This window comes from Papaver somniferum, unplaced genomic scaffold (assembly GCF_003573695.1).
Source record: "Papaver somniferum cultivar HN1 unplaced genomic scaffold, ASM357369v1 unplaced-scaffold_6, whole genome shotgun sequence".
In the NCBI taxonomy this organism is placed as follows: domain Eukaryota; kingdom Viridiplantae; phylum Streptophyta; class Magnoliopsida; order Ranunculales; family Papaveraceae; genus Papaver; species Papaver somniferum.
In genome coordinates, this window is record NW_020648748.1 from 2,131,871 (window position 1) to 2,150,939 (window position 19,069).

The window sequence follows — 19,069 nt, forward strand, 5'->3', positions numbered from 1 at the left end:
CACACAACTACGATAAAAGTATTGTCGGTCTGGCTTCACAATCCCAATGAAGTCTTTAAATCATTAACCTAGTTTTAGAAGAAAAAAACCAAAGGTTAAATGAGAAACGACTGTAGAACGCAAACTAGTATCACACGTGAGGTGTGGGGATTATTTTTGCACAATACTAGATGTCTCCTTTATATAGTCTTTCAAATCAGGGTTTCGCCTTGGTCACAAAGCAAACAATATCCACCGTTAGGTGAAATCCTAATTTAGATTCAAGCTAATATTTCTCAACCGTTAGATCGAAAACTTAGCTTGTTATACACAAATGAAATGCACGCTTCTAGGTTTGTTAACCGTACCCAAACGTGTACATTGTTGGTTCAAGAACAGTTAACCAAAAGGTTAGCCATATGAGCATTTCATACCAACCATATTCTTCTTCACCATAACTAGTTCAAATGACTCAAATGAACTAGTTAGAGAGTTGTTCAATTGAAAGGAAATCTTATGTACTACACAAGACACAATTGAAGCAAAGATGATTTGATTCACTCGAATCAGTTCATGAAATTTATAGCCAGGTTTTGCAAATTGTATTCCTTAGTCTTTATAAATTTAAGTTCAGAAATCATCTTCAAATATATAACCTTCTTAAGTTCGCACACTAGGTTCGCGGACTTAAGCAACCGGGCAGAGTTTAAAAACTCCAGCAGAATTTCTCGGCATGAGAAGTTCGGCAGTTCACGAACTTGGCAACAAGCCATTCTGCCGGTTTCTCTTGAACAACAAAGTTCGAAAACTTTGGTTCAAGGGATAGGACTTATGCACATATGTGTTTCCACAATAATACTTATGTAATCTAAAATCTCATTTCAACCATTGAAACATTCTTAGAGGACGTTATACAGTTGTTACACCATTTCCCGTCAAAGCAATTTTCAAAGTGATTGAAGCATATCATTACTTTCGTCACTAGGTAAAGATAAACATGATTGAAGCGAAACAATTACCAGCAAATATTTTGAGATATAGATAGGCGAGGTATACTCGGATCGAAATACCAAATGTGTATAATCTAAGTCTATATATAGCATACGACTTTTTGTCTCAAGAAGTAGGAGATAGAGTAGATAGACTTTCGAGTGACAGATAAGTTCAAGTCTTCACATACCTTTTTGTCGAGAAGTTCCACCGGTTCCTTGAGTAGTTCTTCTTCTTGTATGATGAATCACCATGAAGTCCTTGAGCTCAACTACATTTTCTATCCTACTCCGAGACTTAGTTATAGTAGACTAGAAATCAAGACTTGTAGTTTTAATCACTAACATTGACAAACATGCTTGAGATAGCAACGCATGAGAGTTCTACCGAGCAATACTCTAACATAGCCAACTAATAAGATTTCTCATCATAACATCATTAGCTGGAGCATTATCAACAGTCAAAGCGAAAAATTTCCTATCTATGTTCCATTTCAAAGTGCAAGTTTTGATAAAATTTGAGAGAGCGTCTCCTGTATGTGGTGATGGAATTACAATGTAAGCTAAGGTTTTGGCAGTCAAATTCCACTCATCATCTATAAAATGACATGCAACACAACAATAACCCTCATTACTGTGTTTGGAAGTCCACATATCAGTTGTAAGACTACATATGGAAGTCAAATTTTCTACTTGTAATTGCAATTCATCTTTCATTTCAGCATAACACCTCAACATATCTGCTTTACTTGTATTCCTACATGGCATTTTAGCAGCAGGGTTCAAAGACTTAACAAACTCTCCAAAGTAGAAAGGCTCAACCATGTTAAGCAGGTAATCATTCTTAGCAAACATTTTAGCAAGGCAATTCCTAGTAACCATAGGCTCATACTTCCAATTAAGTAATTTAACTTGGTTATTACCTGCTTTTTTAATTGCAATGGTAATCTTCATCTGGCCTGGCTTGTTTTCAGGCTTCTCTTTACAAGTTTTTAGATGTTGAGACAAGCGGGTAGTTCCTTTATCATTACAAGCTTCTATGTACCTTCCATAATGATGACATACACCCATAAGGACAACCTCTTCCTCATCCTGTTTCTCTTTAACAGGCATTAAAATAATTTTCCTAGTGAATTCATCCCATGCCAGTGACCTTAATTGTTGTACGAAATTTATTCAATAAAGCAATAACAAGTGGATGATCTTCATCTGTTACTTCTGCTAATCTCTTACTCGAAGAAGGTGTTGTTGAAGCAATTGTTGAACATTCAACACTTTGATCTTCTTGTTCTGGTTGTTCAGAATTTGGTTGACTGCAGCTTGAAGTTCCAACTCTATTGGATGCTCTTTGACTTTGAGACATTCTGAGAACAACAACAACCCAAAAATAATCAAAATCATTTCTAATCTTTAGATGGTTCTGTAAAGTTCAATGAAACACATGCAAATATGCAAATAATGCAACATACAGTTCATGAGTTCAACGTAAAACTTGTTTGTGCAGAATTCATAGAATTGATAATAGCCTTTCAAACATGTAGAAATCATTCTGCAACTTCTCCAAGAACACAATAGCCCTTTCAAACATATAAAAATCAAATTCCTAACCCTCAATTACTCTAATAGAATTAAAACTTTGATCAAACTGGACAAACTGAAAAATTTAGTATGTTCTCATAATCAAAATCGAAACCTTAATTTTCTCTAGAAAAAATTGATTCTCAAAATTAAACATAGAAACATTCATGACTAACTTTGGGTTTCGATTTCAGAAGAACAGAATTGATTCTCAAAGTTAAACATCAAAATATGCAATCGATTTGGGAAAAAAAGAAACCTAACTTTGAAACAATAGGTTAGATTCATGACTTACTTCTCCGAGAGTCTCTGATCATCAGACTTCTTGATCAAATATATGTAGATCACTTAGTCACTCAGTCCCTCTCAATCTTCTCAAACTTCTCGAATCTCTTCTCTTATGTGCTGAGTTTTTGTTTTAGAGAATGTAAAGAGAAGTAGGGTTATTCTCCGACAGGGCGACATATAACACCTAGGGGTAGGAAATTACTAGTACACCCTTAAGCTTATTGATATCGGTATTAACCAAACAGAATCAGCCTATTCCGATTTCGATGGTAAAATCCGATACAATCTTCGATTCCGATTTCTGATATGTCAGATTAAATTCTATAGGACGCGGACTTTTGGAAATGGATCTCGGATTTCGGTTATCCGTTGCCAGCTCTACATGAAGCTATCCTGTTGTGTCGTGCACGGCTGGGCTAAATTTTGGCGTTGTGTGCTGCACGCAAGGCCCAAATTACACCTCGAAGTGGCATAAGCTACATACTATCAAGTGTCCAATTTGTCTATTTCCACACCTCATTCTTCATGAAAAAAAAAACCCCAAATGTCCTCGAAAGTCCAAGCATTTTTATTTTTTTTGGAAAGAAAGTCGAAACCCCTTTTTTCTATCTCACTCTTTACGACCTGAACCCGAAGAAGAGGAAGAAGCATCAACAATAATGTGAAGCATTCCAAATGAGATCTTCCTCGAAATTATTTTGAAAGTAGCAGTGAAATCGACGAAGTGTGTTTGCAATTTTTGGTATGAACTCATTTCTAACCCTAATTTTGGTAAAATGCACTGTAATCTTACCGTCCAAATAAACCAACTTTATTTCTCATGATATCTAACTTCGATTTTGGTAGGTTGGGAAACGTTATCTGCTCATTAAGCTATGATCCGCGAATGAATTTCATTTGTGTAGTGTCAAATTGATGATAGGCCAGAAAGAGATGTTCGATCTTGTAATGGTTCGGTTTACATTTGGTCTTTGGAATCCTATCAATAAAAGGAATTACCAGATAAACCAGCGGATTGGAGATTACAAATTGATACACTTGTACGACGATTCTCATTGTTTTTCTAGTTGATGTCTATACGGTGGGTCCAAATTCATGGAGAAACGCTCAAGTCATCTCATGTATGTGCCGGAAGAGTCTGGAGTGCTTGATAATGGAGCTTATCATCGGCTAAGTCAAAGGATTGACAGTGTCTCTGTTGTTGTAAGAATTCCTTTAACAAATGAGAACCTTGTAGCGTATGGTGGTCCTATCTGTAGCATGTGGTGGTTATTGAGAGGAATGATACTTGTGAAAACGAAACAAATCAGTATCCTGTTTCATCCAATGCCTTTTTGTTAGTCCCTTAATCAGACTTGGTAATTTGGAAGCAATGATACTTGTGCAGGTTTGTTCATCTTCATTGTCTCTTTCTCTATTTATTCTTGGCAGCTTAATTTAATAAGATGACTGGATACCCTTTCAAATTTTGCACCAAGGTGTCTCTCTGATATGTGAATTGTTATATAGTTCTCTTAGAATTGCATATTCCTTATTGCTTTTTGTATGCAATTGCTGAGCTAAGAGCAGAATCATGTGTAGGCTTGTTCCAAGACTGTTGTGCAACTATTAGTATCCAGTTCTCTAAGAATTGCGTATTCCATATTGCTTTTTGTGTGCAGAGCTAAGAGCAGAATCATGTGTAGATTTGTTCCAAGACTGCTGTACAATTGTTAGTAACTCATATTTGGCTCAATGAGTTCAACTCATTGTAGAGTAGTAGGTCAAGAGATAAAGTTAGGCAAATCAATTGAAATGCAAAACATGTGTTGTTTCTTTCTATTGAATTTGGTAAATTGGTTTTGTCATTGCAGGTTGATGGGGTTAGCTTTGGTTTCATCGAATTATAGAACTAAGGACCATTAAGAGGAAACCAATGGGGACATAAGCAAAAGCCTGGGAAGAAAACTTCAAGAGGTAAAATATCTTATGCACTTCATTACCTTTGTCGTTTTGATGTAGGTCTGTGTTGTTCAGTGAAAAAAGTGAGAAACTTAGGAGGCACAAAAATGCTCAAAGTCCTTCGACTTTAAGAATGTTAAACGCAAACATAGTAACCTAGACAAATTTTAGCATATTAAAAGGTTTCCATAAATAGGGCATATTAAGAAGTTTCTACAAGGGTGTGTGAGTTCCAGAATCTCCCAGATGTTTCTAGAACCCCACTTTCCTTATTTGATTCCAATTTCCTTTACTTGATCTTCCAGAAACTTCTGGAACAAATTAGAGAAATCCAATCCTGTATATATAAGCAACAACCAACCTCTCTTTCTCCTCACAATTATTCTTTGCTTCACAAAATTCTCATAACCAAGTTCTGCAAATTTTTCTTCAATCAATTTTTTTCCTTCTAAGCAATTCTTTTTTTCTTCCGTGAGTTATTCTAATATTTATTAAGGAGAATGGCAGGAACAGGGGAAGGGCCAGCGATTGGTATTGATTTGGGTACAACATATTCGTGTGTAGGAGTATGGCAACATGATAGAGTTGAGATTATTGCTAACGATCAAGGAAACAGAACAACACCTTCATATGTTGCTTTTACTGATACCGAGCGATTGATCGGTGATGCTGCAAAGAATCAAGTTGCTATGAACCCTGTCAACACTGTCTTTGGTAAGATATTTTTGGTTCTTTTTCTAATATTTCTTTTTCATTGATTTTGTGTGGATTATGTTAATTTTTTGATTTAGGGTTTGGTGTCTGTCCCGGTTTGAGTCGGTTTGAGATATATTGCATGTCTGAGCTCGATGAATATGACTGAGCCGAAGTGAAACAGAGTCGGTTTAGAAGCCAATAGAACCTATGTGCATGTTTGTGTGATTTGAATAAGATTATGCAATAGAGCGAGTTAGATTTTGTAAACCTGGGTATTTATCAGGCTTTGTGAAGATAAATAAATCATGAGTCTGACTCGGCTGTGTAGATTGGGGTTGAACGATCTAGCTAAAAGAGTTGCCAGTTTTTGTTGATTTGGAATTATTATTATTATTATTATGCCTCTACTTGTTTTTGTCAGTGCCCGTACTGAATTACTCTTGTTTCTGATACTTATAGATGCAAAGCGTTTGATTGGGAGGAAGGTTTCTGATCCATCAGTTCAGTCTGACATGAAGCTATGGCCTTACAAGGTTACAGCTGGACCAGCTGAAAAACCCGTGATTACTGTGACTTACAAAGGTGAAGATAAGGAATTTTCAGCTGAAGAAATATCATCTATGGTTCTCATCAAGATGCGCAAGATTGCAGAGGCGTACCTTGGTTCCTCTATAAAGAATGCAGTTGTTACCGTCCCTGCATACTTCAATGACTCGCAGCGTCAAGCTACCAAGGATGCTGGTTCCATTGCTGGTCTTAATGTCCTGAGAATCATCAATGAACCAACTGCTGCTGCAATCGCTTATGGTCTTGATAAGAAATCATCCAGCACTGGGGAGAAGAATGTTCTTATTTTCGATCTTGGTGGTGGTACATTTGATGTTTCACTATTGACTATTGAAGAGGGTATCTTCGAAGTGAAGGCTACTGCTGGAGATACTCATCTTGGAGGAGAAGATTTTGATAACAGGATGGTGAATCACTTTGTGCAAGAGTTTAAGAGGAAGAATAAGAAGGATATCAGTGGAAATCCTAGAGCATTAAGAAGGTTGAGGACAGCTTGCGAGAGGGCCAAGAGGACTCTTTCTTCCACTGCCCAGACTACAATTGAAATCGATTCTCTATATGAAGGTGTTGATTTTTACACATCCATTACTCGTGCAAGATTTGAAGAGATGAACATGGACTTGTTCAGGAAGTGTATGGAGCCTGTTGAGAAGTCCTTGAGGGATGCTAAGATGGACAAGAGCAGTGTTCATGATGTTGTTCTGGTTGGTGGATCAACTCGGATTCCTAAAGTGCAGCAATTGTTGCAGGAGTTCTTTAATGGGAAGGAACTCTGCAAGAGTATTAATCCCGATGAAGCTGTGGCTTATGGAGCGGCTGTGCAGGCTGCCATTTTGACTGGTGCAAGTAATGATAATTTGAATCAGATTTTGCTGTTGGATGTTGCTCCTCTCTCCCTTGGGCTCGAGACTGCCGGAGGGGTTATGACTACTTTGATTGCAAGAAACACCACCATTCCCACCAAGAAGGAGCAAGTTTTCTCTACCTACTCCGACAACCAACCTGGAGTGTTGATTCAGGTGTTTGAAGGGGAGAGGGCAAGAACCAAGGATAACAATTTGCTTGGTAAATTTGAGCTTTCTGGAATTCCACCTGCGCCTCGTGGTGTACCTCAGATCACTGTTTGCTTCGACATCGACGCAAATGGTATTCTTAATGTATCTGCTGAGGATAAGACTACAGGGAAGAAGAACAAAATCACAATTACAAATGATAAAGGAAGGTTGTCCAAGGAGGAGATTGAGAAGATGGTTCAAGAGGCAGAGAGGTACAAGACAGAGGATGAAGAGCACAAGAAGAAAATCGAGTCGAAGAATGGTTTGGAGAATTATGCTTACAATATGAGGAATACCATCAAGGATGAGAAGATTGCTGGGAAATTGGATCCAGCTGAGAAGAAGAAGATTGAGGATGCCATTGAAGCTGCTATCCAGTGGCTTGACTCCAACCAGCTTGCAGAGGCTGATGAATTTGATGACAAGATGAAAGAGCTGGAGAGTCTGTGCAACCCAATCATCGCCAAGATGTATCAAGGTGGTGCTGGACCTGACATGGGTGGTTTTGGTGGCATGGGCGAGGATGGTCCTTCAATGGGTGGTGCAGGACCCAAAATTGAGGAAGTCGATTAAGCAACAGAAACTGAAGTTGCTGGGGATTTATTTTGTTTAGATTTACTTTAGGTTTATTTTTGTCTAATGCAGCAATCAGTTATGGTATCTCAGTTTTAGTTTGATAAATTTTCATCTTTTTATATCTTTATGCTTCTGTCTGATTCTCTTAAAACTACTTGTGGTTTCTCTGACTTTACACAAATCCTGTGAGCATTGTCTGTGTGCTTCCAAATTCCAGGCTTAGACTGTAGGCGCATGGTCAGAGGACTTCTCAGTAGAAAGTTTAACTGAGGAGATGAAGATAAAATTGAGATAACTCGCCCATTTCATTTGACCAACTAAACCGTGTCCTTGCACTAGGACTAGATTACTACTATATAAACCTCATACCTCCTCACTTGTTCTACATTCCACATTTCCTTCATCAACCAAATTCAATCTCTCATGGCTTCTTATTCTCCGGTCTTCGTGTTTCTTTTCCTTGGTTTCTTCATTCTCTCTGTGTCTAATGCTCAACAACCTTCATCTTCTTCTCGGCCTAGCGGGCTGGTTTTCACTGTTAGCAGAGATCCATCTACACTGCAATACCTCACAAAAATCAGCATAGGAAAAGTCCCTGTAAACGTGGTTGTTGATCTCGGTCGTGAATCTTCCTGGATTTATTCTAGCCGAGGTTGTGCATCTGCATCGATTTCAGGAGCCATGACCGCTCAATCAAACAGTTTGAAGAATGGAGAGTGGGTGTCAGGTCCAAATGTTACGGCTCGTGGAATTTCATTCGGTTGCGAAGCATCGGCTGGTGCTTTACGTGGACTTGCGAAAGGTGCTAGAGGAATTATTGGTCTTGGAAGATCAGGAGTTTCTTTAACTTCACAATTCGCATCTGCATTCCGGTTCTCTCGGAAATTTTCCATGGAACTATCTTCAGCTAACGAAGGTACCTTGTACTTTGGTGACGGTCCTTACACTAACCAACAGTTCAGGCAGCCATTAGCCTACACACCACTCCTCACCAACTCTTATTTCTCTACCGACTATTTCGTCGATGTAAACTACATTGAAATCGGCAATTCAAATGTCACGTACAACAAAGGATTACTGTCCATTAACAAGAAAAATGGAATGGGAGGAACCAAATTCAGCACTTTAGTTCCTTACACTACCATGGAGACATCAATATACAAGGCTTTCACAAGTCTTTATATTCAGAGAGCTAAAGCCATGGGTATTTCTGCGGTTTCTCCTGTCGCGCCTTTCAGTGCTTGTTTTAATGCGTCGACGATAGAAAGCAGACCAGATGGTCTTGTTGTGCCAACGATCGTCCTTGGATTGCGCAGCGATGCATATTGGCAGATGACAGGGCCAGCTAATTCTCTGAAGCTTGTTAAGGATAATGTCTACTGTTTGGCATTTGTAGACGGAGGTTCGAAGCCAAAGACTTCAATTGTTATCGGCGGACATCAGATGCAATTCAACATTATGGAGTTTGATATTCCAAGATCAAGATTGGGTTTCAGTCCACCGGTTCAAGTTTGATCAAGTTGCAGAAAAGTTGCCAACTTCAGTGGGAAGAGTTCATGCCGCCATCATTTCTTTGTCTCGTTTTTATTTATCCCAAGGATTCTCCAATCATTCTGTTAATAAATGCTGTGCAATGACAGTTCTCTGAACTGTCTATTCTGTTGCTGGGTCTATTCTCATTGTCGACACAGCTCACATTCTTCAATTGTAATTTGTTACAGCTCTGTATACTAAAAGCTGATCGTCTCTTTGAGATCATTTATAAGCTTTTACCTCAAAACAAACATGTCGAGTCCCATCCAGATGAATCAGGTGATCTCAATCAAATCCTGACGAGTCGGATGCAAGGAAAAAAGAAAAAAAGAACATGTAGTGGAAGTTAGAGCAGGATGTCACTGTTAGGGACTTTATTGTTTTGGAATCTCTATTGCTTCATTTGGTCTACTTGAAGTTGCAAGACAAACTCAAATCCTACCTAAAACCCAAAATAAGGTGAAACATGTCTGAAAGGGAAGAAAAGAGCAAGTCTGGGTGTACAAAGCACAACATATACACTTTCAGAAACAGAAGACAAACTCAAACATGAAGATATTACCAAACAGATGCAAGACAATAGACACGTATTGAAAGGATGCAATTTTCATTTAATAATCGACTTTATGGTATGAAGTTAGCAAAGAATGAAAAATACAAACCATTTTTGATAATCCCGTCCTGCCTTACAGTTCTTAAAATTTAAATAATAATCTGATAATAATTCTATTAAGTTAATAGAAGGTCATTGGTACCAAGATGAGGTCGAAGACAAACACGAACCTCATGTTCTTCTGGTCCAACACGATGTTTAGGCACCATGATCTCCAGCACCGTTCCAGACTCATCAAAGTAAGCCTCAAGCTTTGCATCTTCTGGAATTCGTGTTGCGAGCTGGATTTCCCTAACAAATTCGCCTGGTGGACAGTGCTCTGGTGATGGATCTGCAAGTTTGAATGTCCTGTCGTTCCGTTTGATAAATGGCATTCTTGCAGTGCTAACACATGATATCTTGACGATGCCACAAGTAAGAGTGTTCCTCCATGAGACTTTTACCTTCTGTAAATCAGTGAAAGGCAAGCTAACAACAACCAAATAACCTTCTTCATCCTCATATATAGTTTTTGCAGCAACAGGTCCATGGGCGTTATTCCTCGTCATCGCATTAAATCCATTCAACCAGGTAGGCTCAACAGGGTGGATCTCCATAACTTGCGCACGATCAGCAGGAGCATTATTTGACAAATTGTCGTCATCACTTCCATGAGGGAAGAAATCCTTCCTCCGCTTGTTACTCACTGGGGAAAGATCCATCGCATCTCCATTAGCCTGGTTTGGTGGTGACGTTGCCAAATTCAAACCAGACCCATTAAGCAATCTCCTCTGATTAGGATGACCTGCAGCTGCCTTAGACGCAGGAGGCCTCTCAAGCTCAAAATCAGTATTCGGAAGGTTCCTCCAAGACCCAAAATCACTGGCTTCGTGAGGAATCAAGAAGTTCATATCACGCCCAGTGAGCTCCATCCATCTTTTCCTTTCTTCATCATTCAGACAGTTAAGATTGGGCGAACGCACAATCTCAATTCCATGAACACACTGTGGATTAGAAAGTCCCCTGTAATGTTTCCGCTGCATTCTGTGAGATCGAACAAAACCCTTGTCCACACTAAACGGAAAAGGACGCTCTCCTTGACGAGAGTGTCCATTCATGTAACTCCGCAGCTGCATCTTCCCCAACGCATTCTCGGGTCTTTCCTTGAAAACCCACATATACATATTCTCCATATCATGCTGAACCAAGAACACATCGAGCTGGAGATCCGTTTTATCAAACCCACAAATACCATTCACATCCCTACTAACCTTCCCCTTCGACTTCTCATTCAAAACAGGCTTGAAGTAGAAATTAAAGAAAAACCAAGCACCCCAGATGCTATCAACCCTCTTCGCACATTTCCGCACAACTTTCGGTAAATGGAGTAACGCTTCTGTTTCATAAGCTTGAGGTCCCAGATGAACATCTAAGACAATATCATTATCAGGATTCCATAGTTGTGGTGGTGGTGGGCTTGGTTCAGCAGACAACGGCAGATTAATATCAGGCGGCCGTGAAAGAATGATCTGCCGATTCATCTCTCTATCCAATTCTTCGTGCGAACCGACACGTGAGTCCATAGATAATAGTGTTGATGGCTGGTGATTTTCCATTATCAATGTTCTTCTTAAAAGAGCTTCAGTCATTTTCCTTTGAACCAGAGTTTTTTCTTGCTAGTAATGGTGGAATTAAACAGTCCCACCAAAACAACAATCAACAAAAATCAATAAAACCTTTTACCAAAACCCTAGATCCATCATACCATCATCAATCAATCAACAAAATTACATACAAAGATCAAACAAATTACTTTTTTCAAGAAATGATTTTTTTCTTTTATCTGCTTAATCAGATGAAACAGAAGAAGAAAAAAAACAAAGAAAAACCTAGATGAAAGGAAATTCCAAGCCTAACCCAGTTCCAGAAAGACCTTCTGGAATCAAAGAAATTAAACCAGATTTATTTTCAAACCCTAATCCTAAATACCCCCAAATCATCATTTTGGGGTGTCTCTTATTTCTAAATCCCTAAAAAAAAATTCAATCTTTCTAATAATATATCCTAAATATAAACAAAACCCATATCCTGAAACACTGATTTTTTCTGAAATCCTCCGAAAACAGGAGGGAAACACTGTACTTTAACAATCAATTCCATTAAGTATAACCTGATTTACATTGTCTAATGAAGAAAGAAAATAAAAAAACTTTTTTCAAAACCAGAAATGAGATCTTGGATTACCTTTTTGGGTAAGGTTTAAATCCACAAGCAGAGAAGCAGAGATCTTCAATATTAAGTCTCTTGTTTGACATTTTTTTCAGGTTGAGATTCTTTACATTATTTTCTGATAAGAACACAGAAAAAGATGAATGAAGAAGAAAATGAGAGATAAGGAGAGCAGAAGAGAAGAGAGAAATGAAACAAACCGTGTATAAATTAGACGGATTTTACACGGTTAAGACCTGCCTTAGTTGCCCACTACCGTCAATGTTAATTAACGCTGTTAGTTTATTTCTACCTCTGCCTCAACGACACCTATCCTGGGGATTCCGAGGAAACGCGAGGTTGGGGATATAAATTACTTTTCCCGACCAATAGTGTTTGATAAGAGTCTTTAGGACTAAATATACTAATCAAAATAAAAATCTAACAACTTAAAATTAAAAAACAAAATCATATCACCCATTTTCATCTTCACTGCCGGCATTCTCGTTAGGGCTTTAAAACCTAAATATTCTCCACTTTGAAAATGATTTTTTTTTACATTTGGAAGTGATGAATATCATATGCCGGAATTGATAAAGACCATACCGTAAAATGGTGTCGGCATGCTTGGTAACTAATATTCAATGCCGTAACTAAATGCTGGCATGCTCGATAGAAATATATCAATGCCGATAGTAAGGTGAAAAAAATTCAATTTTCTTGATACTTTACATCATGTGTCAACAAAGAAATTTTAAGAAACATATTATGCCGTTAGAATTACTAGATCGAACACATCCGAGAGGCCCCCCCACCCCCGGATAGCGACAAACATCTACGAAATTTCCAACAAATGCCGACATGGATGGATGACCGACAACAACGCCGGCACACTGTTTTGGTTGAATATTTTCTGTACGTGAAAATATGGTGCACCGGCATTGATATGACTATGCCATGCCGGTTTAGGTTGTTACGGCATGGTATTCGTAGTTATATCAATGCCGACGGGATATTTTACAGGTGCAGCCATGGTGAATCCAAAATTATATGAGGAGAAGATTCAAAATAAAGGACATAATTGTTGCTAACGTAAAGACTCAGAGAAATCTCTTTGGTCGCTATGGTCACACATCCGAACCAAAATTTTTGAACTCAACATTCATACTTCTAATTTCTCCAAAATGATAAAGATTTATATAAATCATTTTCAAATTAATCAATTAACTTAACTAATTATTATTAACCACTAAACTTGATTAATGAGGGGTAAATTAGGAATTAGTGAAAATATATGGATATGAGGTGATCTTAATTTTACTATTTAAATCCCGATATTGTCTTTTTCCTATATCCCCCAATTGATATAAGTATCCCCAATCGCGTGTTCATTAGGAGGATGTCTGTATATTAGAAGTAACAAATGGATTCAATCACAGAAATCGGAAAAAAATATCTCGTTTAAAAATTACTTGAGAATTATGTTGCCAATCGACCAGATCGTTTTGAAGTGACGAGGTCTCTTTGCTTGATATGGTTATAAAATGAAATTCAAATATTTTTTTTTATAAAGGCGTCACTAGGGCTGCACAAGACCCTGCCACCAAATCCAAACCCGTCCGTACCCGCTAAACCTCTGGGTTTTTATTCCATACCCGCCCGTTGTGGGTGCAGGGTTGGTTATGAAAAAAAACCGCTTTCTGTGGGTGCGAGGTTGGTTTAAGCTACTACCCGCCCATACCTGCCTAAAAAACCCGCAGATTATATACCATTAGATAAAACTAATCCTACCCGTCCATTATGAAACCCTAATAATAGTAGATAGGATAACTTATAACCCTCATTCACTTTCTACACTCTTGTCTCTTTTCGGGCTCTCCTCGTGTTCCTCTTCGGTTCTTCTTCTTCACCTACGAATGACAATTACTAGATATCTTCACCAGAAATCGATAACAACAACTTCGAATTTTCACCAGAAATCGACAACAATCGAAAAATCAACAGATTCAAAACTTAATCTTCATCTATGAACTTAATTAAAACATGCGTGTGTGAATGAGTATTGAATTATAAAGCGGGTTTAAACCCATACCCGCCCAACCCGCAGCGGACGGGTAACAAAACCCGCCCGCTGTTTGTTGGTGCGGGATTGGTTTTGAAAAAAAAATCCACAGTCTGTGGGTGTGAGGTTGGTTTCATCTTATACCCGTCCATGTGCAACCCTAGGCGTCACAAACTCACAAATGATAAAAATAATTTGTAAATTTCAGAATGTATTTTATATGGGTATTAGGCCAGATGTGTTCGTGTAGTAGGTTTATTAGCTTGAGATCTTCCAGGGACAATGCATAAACCTATTCCATGTATAAAAAAACGACACAATTTAATTTTTATAAAAAAAAAAACTCCCTCCTAAAACTCTGTAGCGAGAGAACCTACCGTATTCTTCTGCTCAGATTAGCTCTCGTGGAGCTCAGATATCCATTTCTTTTTTTTTTTTATCCTCAGTCTTTTTCGACTCGTCCTTTATTTTCTCGGCTTTTAGTTTTCATTTTGGATTTATTTCAGTTATTATTAACTTGTTCTTCTTTTTAGGATTCGATTGCAAGGTTTACTGATAGGTATTTGTCTTTCGGTGTTGTAATCACGTTTGATGAAGATGACCAAGATGAATGCAAGAACAATATCACCAGATCTATAATATTAGTAACAAAGGCTTCACCAAAGACACCAACAACACGGATTTCTTTAAAAACACCAGCAACAACAATTCTAAAGAAACCAACAAACTATAGTGACAGACTACAGATTCCAATGAAGATTCAGACTCAGTCTATCTGACACAAGATAGTTGATTCTAATTATCTTTATTACCTTAGCATTTATTTTTGTGAAGGAAACTTTGAGAAATGGTTGAATATATTGATATAAATAGAGATGATATGTGATTTGGGTGTGCTACTTTTAACCAAAACAAATCTATTTAAACTGGTCTTATTATTGTTACCTTTAAATCGCTAGAGTCATCAAGGCACGGTTAGATCTCTTCATCAAATCAAAGTTTGTAGCTATTATGTTATGTATTCTTGTTGTTGTTTTGATTCACTCATGCTGCTGGAGTTTGTGATTCGAGTTGTAAACCGAGTCAATCCTGTCACGAGTTATGTAATCGATCCTGATTTTAAATCGGGATTTTATCAATTAACATAATTAAGGTTTCCCGAAGAAAAAAAAGCACACTTAGTTTAGTGCTAGAACGAAATTAAACTCATATATTTAAAAAGAATTTTACACAAAAAACGCTTCTTGTTGACGTAATTTTTCGTTTTTTCGGATATTTTTTCATTCTAATTTATTTAGAACGCTCAATTGAGGGATATCAAAACTAATTGGGGGATATAGATACATGACAAAATATGGATCCAAATATCACATCTGGGTCACCCCTTATGTAATTATTTTTTTAATTCCTAATCTAGCCCTCACTAATCAGGTTTAGTGGTTAATAATAATTAGTAAAAACTTAAGTATTTGGGGGATAGATTAGTGTTTATTTTTATTTAAATTTGTGTGAGGGAGGTGAGAGTAGAAGGAGGGAAAAATATTTTTGGTGGAATTTTTTTTGTGAAAATGGAAGATGATTGTGAGGAGAGAATTACCGCTGCTGAATCTTTAGCTCAACTACAACAACAATCATATCTTCAATCTTCGGTTAATAATAACAACTCACAATTGGAATTATATGATGAACCAACACCCTTGGATCATGATTGGGAGAAACTTTTTAGTTGCAATAAATAAACTCCAGAGCCTAGAAATTTACGCCTATTAAGGATAGCACTAACCAATCTAAGTGGATGGAAACATTTTTGTTTTAGGAGCTGAGGAACCAATCTGACTAGATGGAAACATCTATAGAGTCTATTCATAAAAGCACAGAGCTCAGGTGTTAAAATTAACATGATAGTTTCGCCATATCTCGTCGAGTCCTTTTCACTTTCTATTTTTAGTTTTCTTTTATTTCAAGTGATTTGGTGGGGCACACGATTGAAGTTGTTACCACTGCTAGGGTAAAATAGAGTGACTGAGTATTGGAAAAAAAAAAGGGTATTTTCTCCAAAAACACCTAAACAAACATAAAAACACCGTAATAAGAACAAATGGGTATTAACAAAATACACAAAAGAGATGAAAATAGACACATAAATGTGTCTATCAATGATTTTTGTGAGCATGAAGTGTTTTTTGAAGAACCAACCCAATAAAGTAAACATGTTCAACATAAAAGCAACCCCAACACACAGGTAATGCTGCAAAGAGACCGAAAATTTGATTTTATTTTTTGAAACCGCAATTTTTTCTATGAAAAAGCTTGGTGCCGGCATACCCGTAGTATGAATACCACGTCGACACCACTAGAACCGGCACGGTATTCATACTATTTTCATGCCGGCAAAGGATATCCCCCAGTTTTCAACAATTTCCGACGTGGTCTTCAACCGAAAAAACCATGCCGGCACGCAGTTAACTTTTTACTTACCACCGAATATTCCATAGAATATTGATACCGGCATGGTTCCCTCCTAACTTTCCATTCCGGTACCACCAAAAAAACATCCAGGAGTTGGAGAGTTTTGAACTTAAATACCGACGTCTTATACAAATTATTGAGCACACCGGAAACTAATACCGGCTTGGTATAAAAATTACGGACCAAGCCGGCACTGGATACCGGCTTGGAATCTTTCATATCTAGCATGTCGGTACCACTATAAAAACATCTAGAAGTTACTCACTTTGGTATTGGCGTTGTTTTAAAAGTGTCGTAATATGCTCCGTTATCCGGCGTCCGACCTTGTTTAAAGAGCATGCCGATATTACCAATTCCGGCGTAGATGTTCAAGAAAATACAATGCCGGTACTGTTTAAAATTAGGTTCTCTTTTTCAAGTGCATTTTCGGAATGTCGTAACATTTTTCGAGAATGCCGGCACTTATTTCCGACTTTGGTTGTTTTAGTGGAACTTTCTTCGAGCATGCCGGAAATAGTACTTTAATTTCTTTTTGAACTAATTCAATTTTCTTTTCATTCATTCCTTAGATTGTGACATACGTTGATCCAACAAATTCTAAACCGCTTGGTCCGGATACGTTCGGATACTATAAAATGTCTCCGGTATGTTACCAAACAATACTTTTCATTGCGCATCCTTTTCTTTCACAATTGGCTCATACATGTTGTGGTGTTCTTATGATGGATTGCACCTACAAGACAAACAAATACAACATGACGTTGTTCAATATCGTGGGGCAAATATCGGAAAAGGTATCATTTACATTGGCTTGGTGTTTAATGGAAAACGAGAGGGATTACAATTATCATTGGGCATTACAAAAATTGAAATTATTGTTCCCGGAAAATCAATTTCTAAGGGCCATCATAACCGATCAAGATGATGCGATAATGAGTGTTATATCCGATGTATTTCCGGATGCACAAAATTTCCTATGCACGTATCATATACGTCAAAATGTGACAAAACATTGAACCCTCTAAGGAACGTATCATATACATCAAAATGTCAAAATCTACGTATCATATACGTCAAAATGTGTCAAAATGTATTTCCGGATGCACAAAACATTGTCATGCTTTGTTTGAACCCTCTAAGGTGGATATTAAGAAAAGAATGGTTGCTCAATGGTGGGCCCGGGAAAGTGTATAAAAATTAAGCGCAATAAAAACGGGGGCCTACAGTAATACCGCAAGTGCACGGTCGTCAGTTGTAGCTCGTGCAAGTATGGGTCGATCCACAGAGATCGGGTGTGTTTTGGAAGTTTCTAGCTAATTGGGTTCCTAAATTACTATTGGGCTATGAAGCCTTTTGGCTCAAATTGGGCTTTGAGTACTAATGGGTTTGTTCACAATAAAATGAACTGAGCTTGGGCTCAGTTAGTCTTTGAAGTGCAAATGGGCTTTGGCCTTAAACTTAGGCTTTTGATTAAGCCCACAGTTGACTGAATTGGGCTTTTAACCTTAACCTAAACTGTGGTTGGGCCTTAATAAACTTGGGCTTTGGTCTTAAACAACTGGGCTTTGGTTAAGCCTGAATTGGATTGGGCTCAGCTTTTGAAGTGAGCTTTGGAGCATCAGCAGACAGGGAACAGGCAGCAGCAGTGGAGCAGAAGCACAAGGCAGTGAATGCAGCAGGAACAAGGAGAACAAGAATTGCTGCCTTGCACAGCAGCATCACTGCAAAGAGGAATGAAAGCAGCAGAACAAGCAATGCAGCAAAGAGGAAGGAAAGCAGCAGCACTGCAAGTGCACAGTGCAGTGCAGGGGAAGAAAACAGTGCAATGCACAAGGCAAAGATGGAAGCAGCAGCAGTACTGCAGGGCAGAGGCACAGCAGGAGAAAATAGCAAACAAAATAAACATGGAAGCAACACAGGGCAACACAGGGCAAAAGCAAAGAACAATGCAAGATGAACCAAGGCCTAAGCCAAGGGCAGGGATGATAGTGAAACTGAAATGGAGCAAAACTAAGGCATTCTTCCAGAGTGGGAAGAGAACTAGCTTGCTCATTGTCACTAGTGAGCACTAGTTTCTCCCCACTACTCAATCAACACAATGCACCCTAAGCATACAAAAATGGAATGGCAAGATAATCAGCTTGCTATGAGCACTGATTTCTTCCATTACTCAATCAATTCAGTGCTTCAAAGGCTTCTAGCCTAGCATTCCATCACTCCACATGTATCACAAAACAGATATATTAACATTACATGGAACTAAACATGGCACTAACATGAAGATTAAAACATGAAATTCAAACATGCACATTAACAGGGGACAAACATTAACAGAAATGAAATTGAAGAAACTAAACATCATACAACATCCAACTGTTAACTGTGATAAAGAGCTAGAATTGAAATTGCAAGTGGAACATGAACATAAAACAAAGCATCAAATTGAACTAAAACATGACAGTTGAGGTCCTGGCTAGTCCAGGCCTCTTAAGCATGAAACTGGCTAACCCAGTCTGCCTTTCTACACCACACACAT

The 19,069-nt window shown here is 38.1% G+C and overlaps 3 protein-coding genes across 6 annotated transcripts; 2 read left to right on the top strand and 1 right to left on the bottom strand.

Moving 5' to 3' along the window:
* Nucleotides 1-3,444: 3,444 nt before the first annotated feature.
* Nucleotides 3,445-7,863, top strand: LOC113343523 (probable mediator of RNA polymerase II transcription subunit 37c). Of its 4 annotated transcripts, none has more exons than XM_026587675.1 (5): nt 3,445-3,576; nt 3,681-4,221; nt 4,688-4,790; nt 5,272-5,489; nt 5,931-7,863. In XM_026587675.1, the coding sequence occupies exons 4-5, from the start codon at nt 5,276-5,278 to the stop codon at nt 7,664-7,666; spliced, it is 1,950 nt and encodes a 649-aa protein (XP_026443460.1). In that variant the 5' UTR covers nt 3,445-3,576; nt 3,681-4,221; nt 4,688-4,790; nt 5,272-5,275; the 3' UTR covers nt 7,667-7,863. The 4 variants fall into 4 exon arrangements, with proteins under 4 accessions (XP_026443460.1, XP_026443462.1, XP_026443463.1 ...); XM_026587677.1 differs by having other exon boundaries at nt 5,283-5,489; XM_026587678.1 differs by having other exon boundaries at nt 5,289-5,489.
* A 229-nt stretch (nt 7,864-8,092) lies between these two features.
* Nucleotides 8,093-9,552, top strand: LOC113343510 (basic 7S globulin-like). Its single transcript, XM_026587665.1, has 2 exons — nt 8,093-9,178; nt 9,310-9,552. Exons 1-2 carry the CDS (start codon nt 8,093-8,095, stop codon nt 9,550-9,552), a joined length of 1,329 nt encoding a protein of 442 aa, XP_026443450.1.
* Nucleotides 9,553-9,790: 238 nt separating this feature from the next.
* LOC113343438 lies at nt 9,791-12,213 on the bottom strand. Its single transcript, XM_026587616.1, has 2 exons — nt 12,039-12,213; nt 9,791-11,470 (listed from the first exon to the last, which is right to left on the bottom strand). The coding sequence occupies exon 2, from the start codon at nt 11,441-11,443 to the stop codon at nt 9,932-9,934; it is 1,512 nt and encodes a 503-aa protein (XP_026443401.1). The 5' UTR covers nt 11,444-11,470; nt 12,039-12,213; the 3' UTR covers nt 9,791-9,931.
* Nucleotides 12,214-19,069: the final 6,856 nt, after the last annotated feature.

Bases quoted from the DNA above. Each gene is read 5' to 3' on its own strand.
- LOC113343523 (XM_026587675.1), top strand. From the start codon at position 5,276: ATGGCAGGAACAGGGGAAGGGCCAGCGATTGGTATTGATTTGGGTACA. The intron at 5,490-5,930 runs GTAAGATATTTT...TGATACTTATAG, and splicing joins CCCTGTCAACACTGTCTTTG to ATGCAAAGCGTTTGATTGGG.
- LOC113343510 (XM_026587665.1), top strand. From the start codon at position 8,093: ATGGCTTCTTATTCTCCGGTCTTCGTGTTTCTTTTCCTTGGTTTCTTC. The intron at 9,179-9,309 runs GTTTGATCAAGT...GTGCAATGACAG, and splicing joins GTTTCAGTCCACCGGTTCAA to TTCTCTGAACTGTCTATTCT.
- LOC113343438 (XM_026587616.1), bottom strand. From the start codon at position 11,443: ATGACTGAAGCTCTTTTAAGAAGAACATTGATAATGGAAAATCACCAG.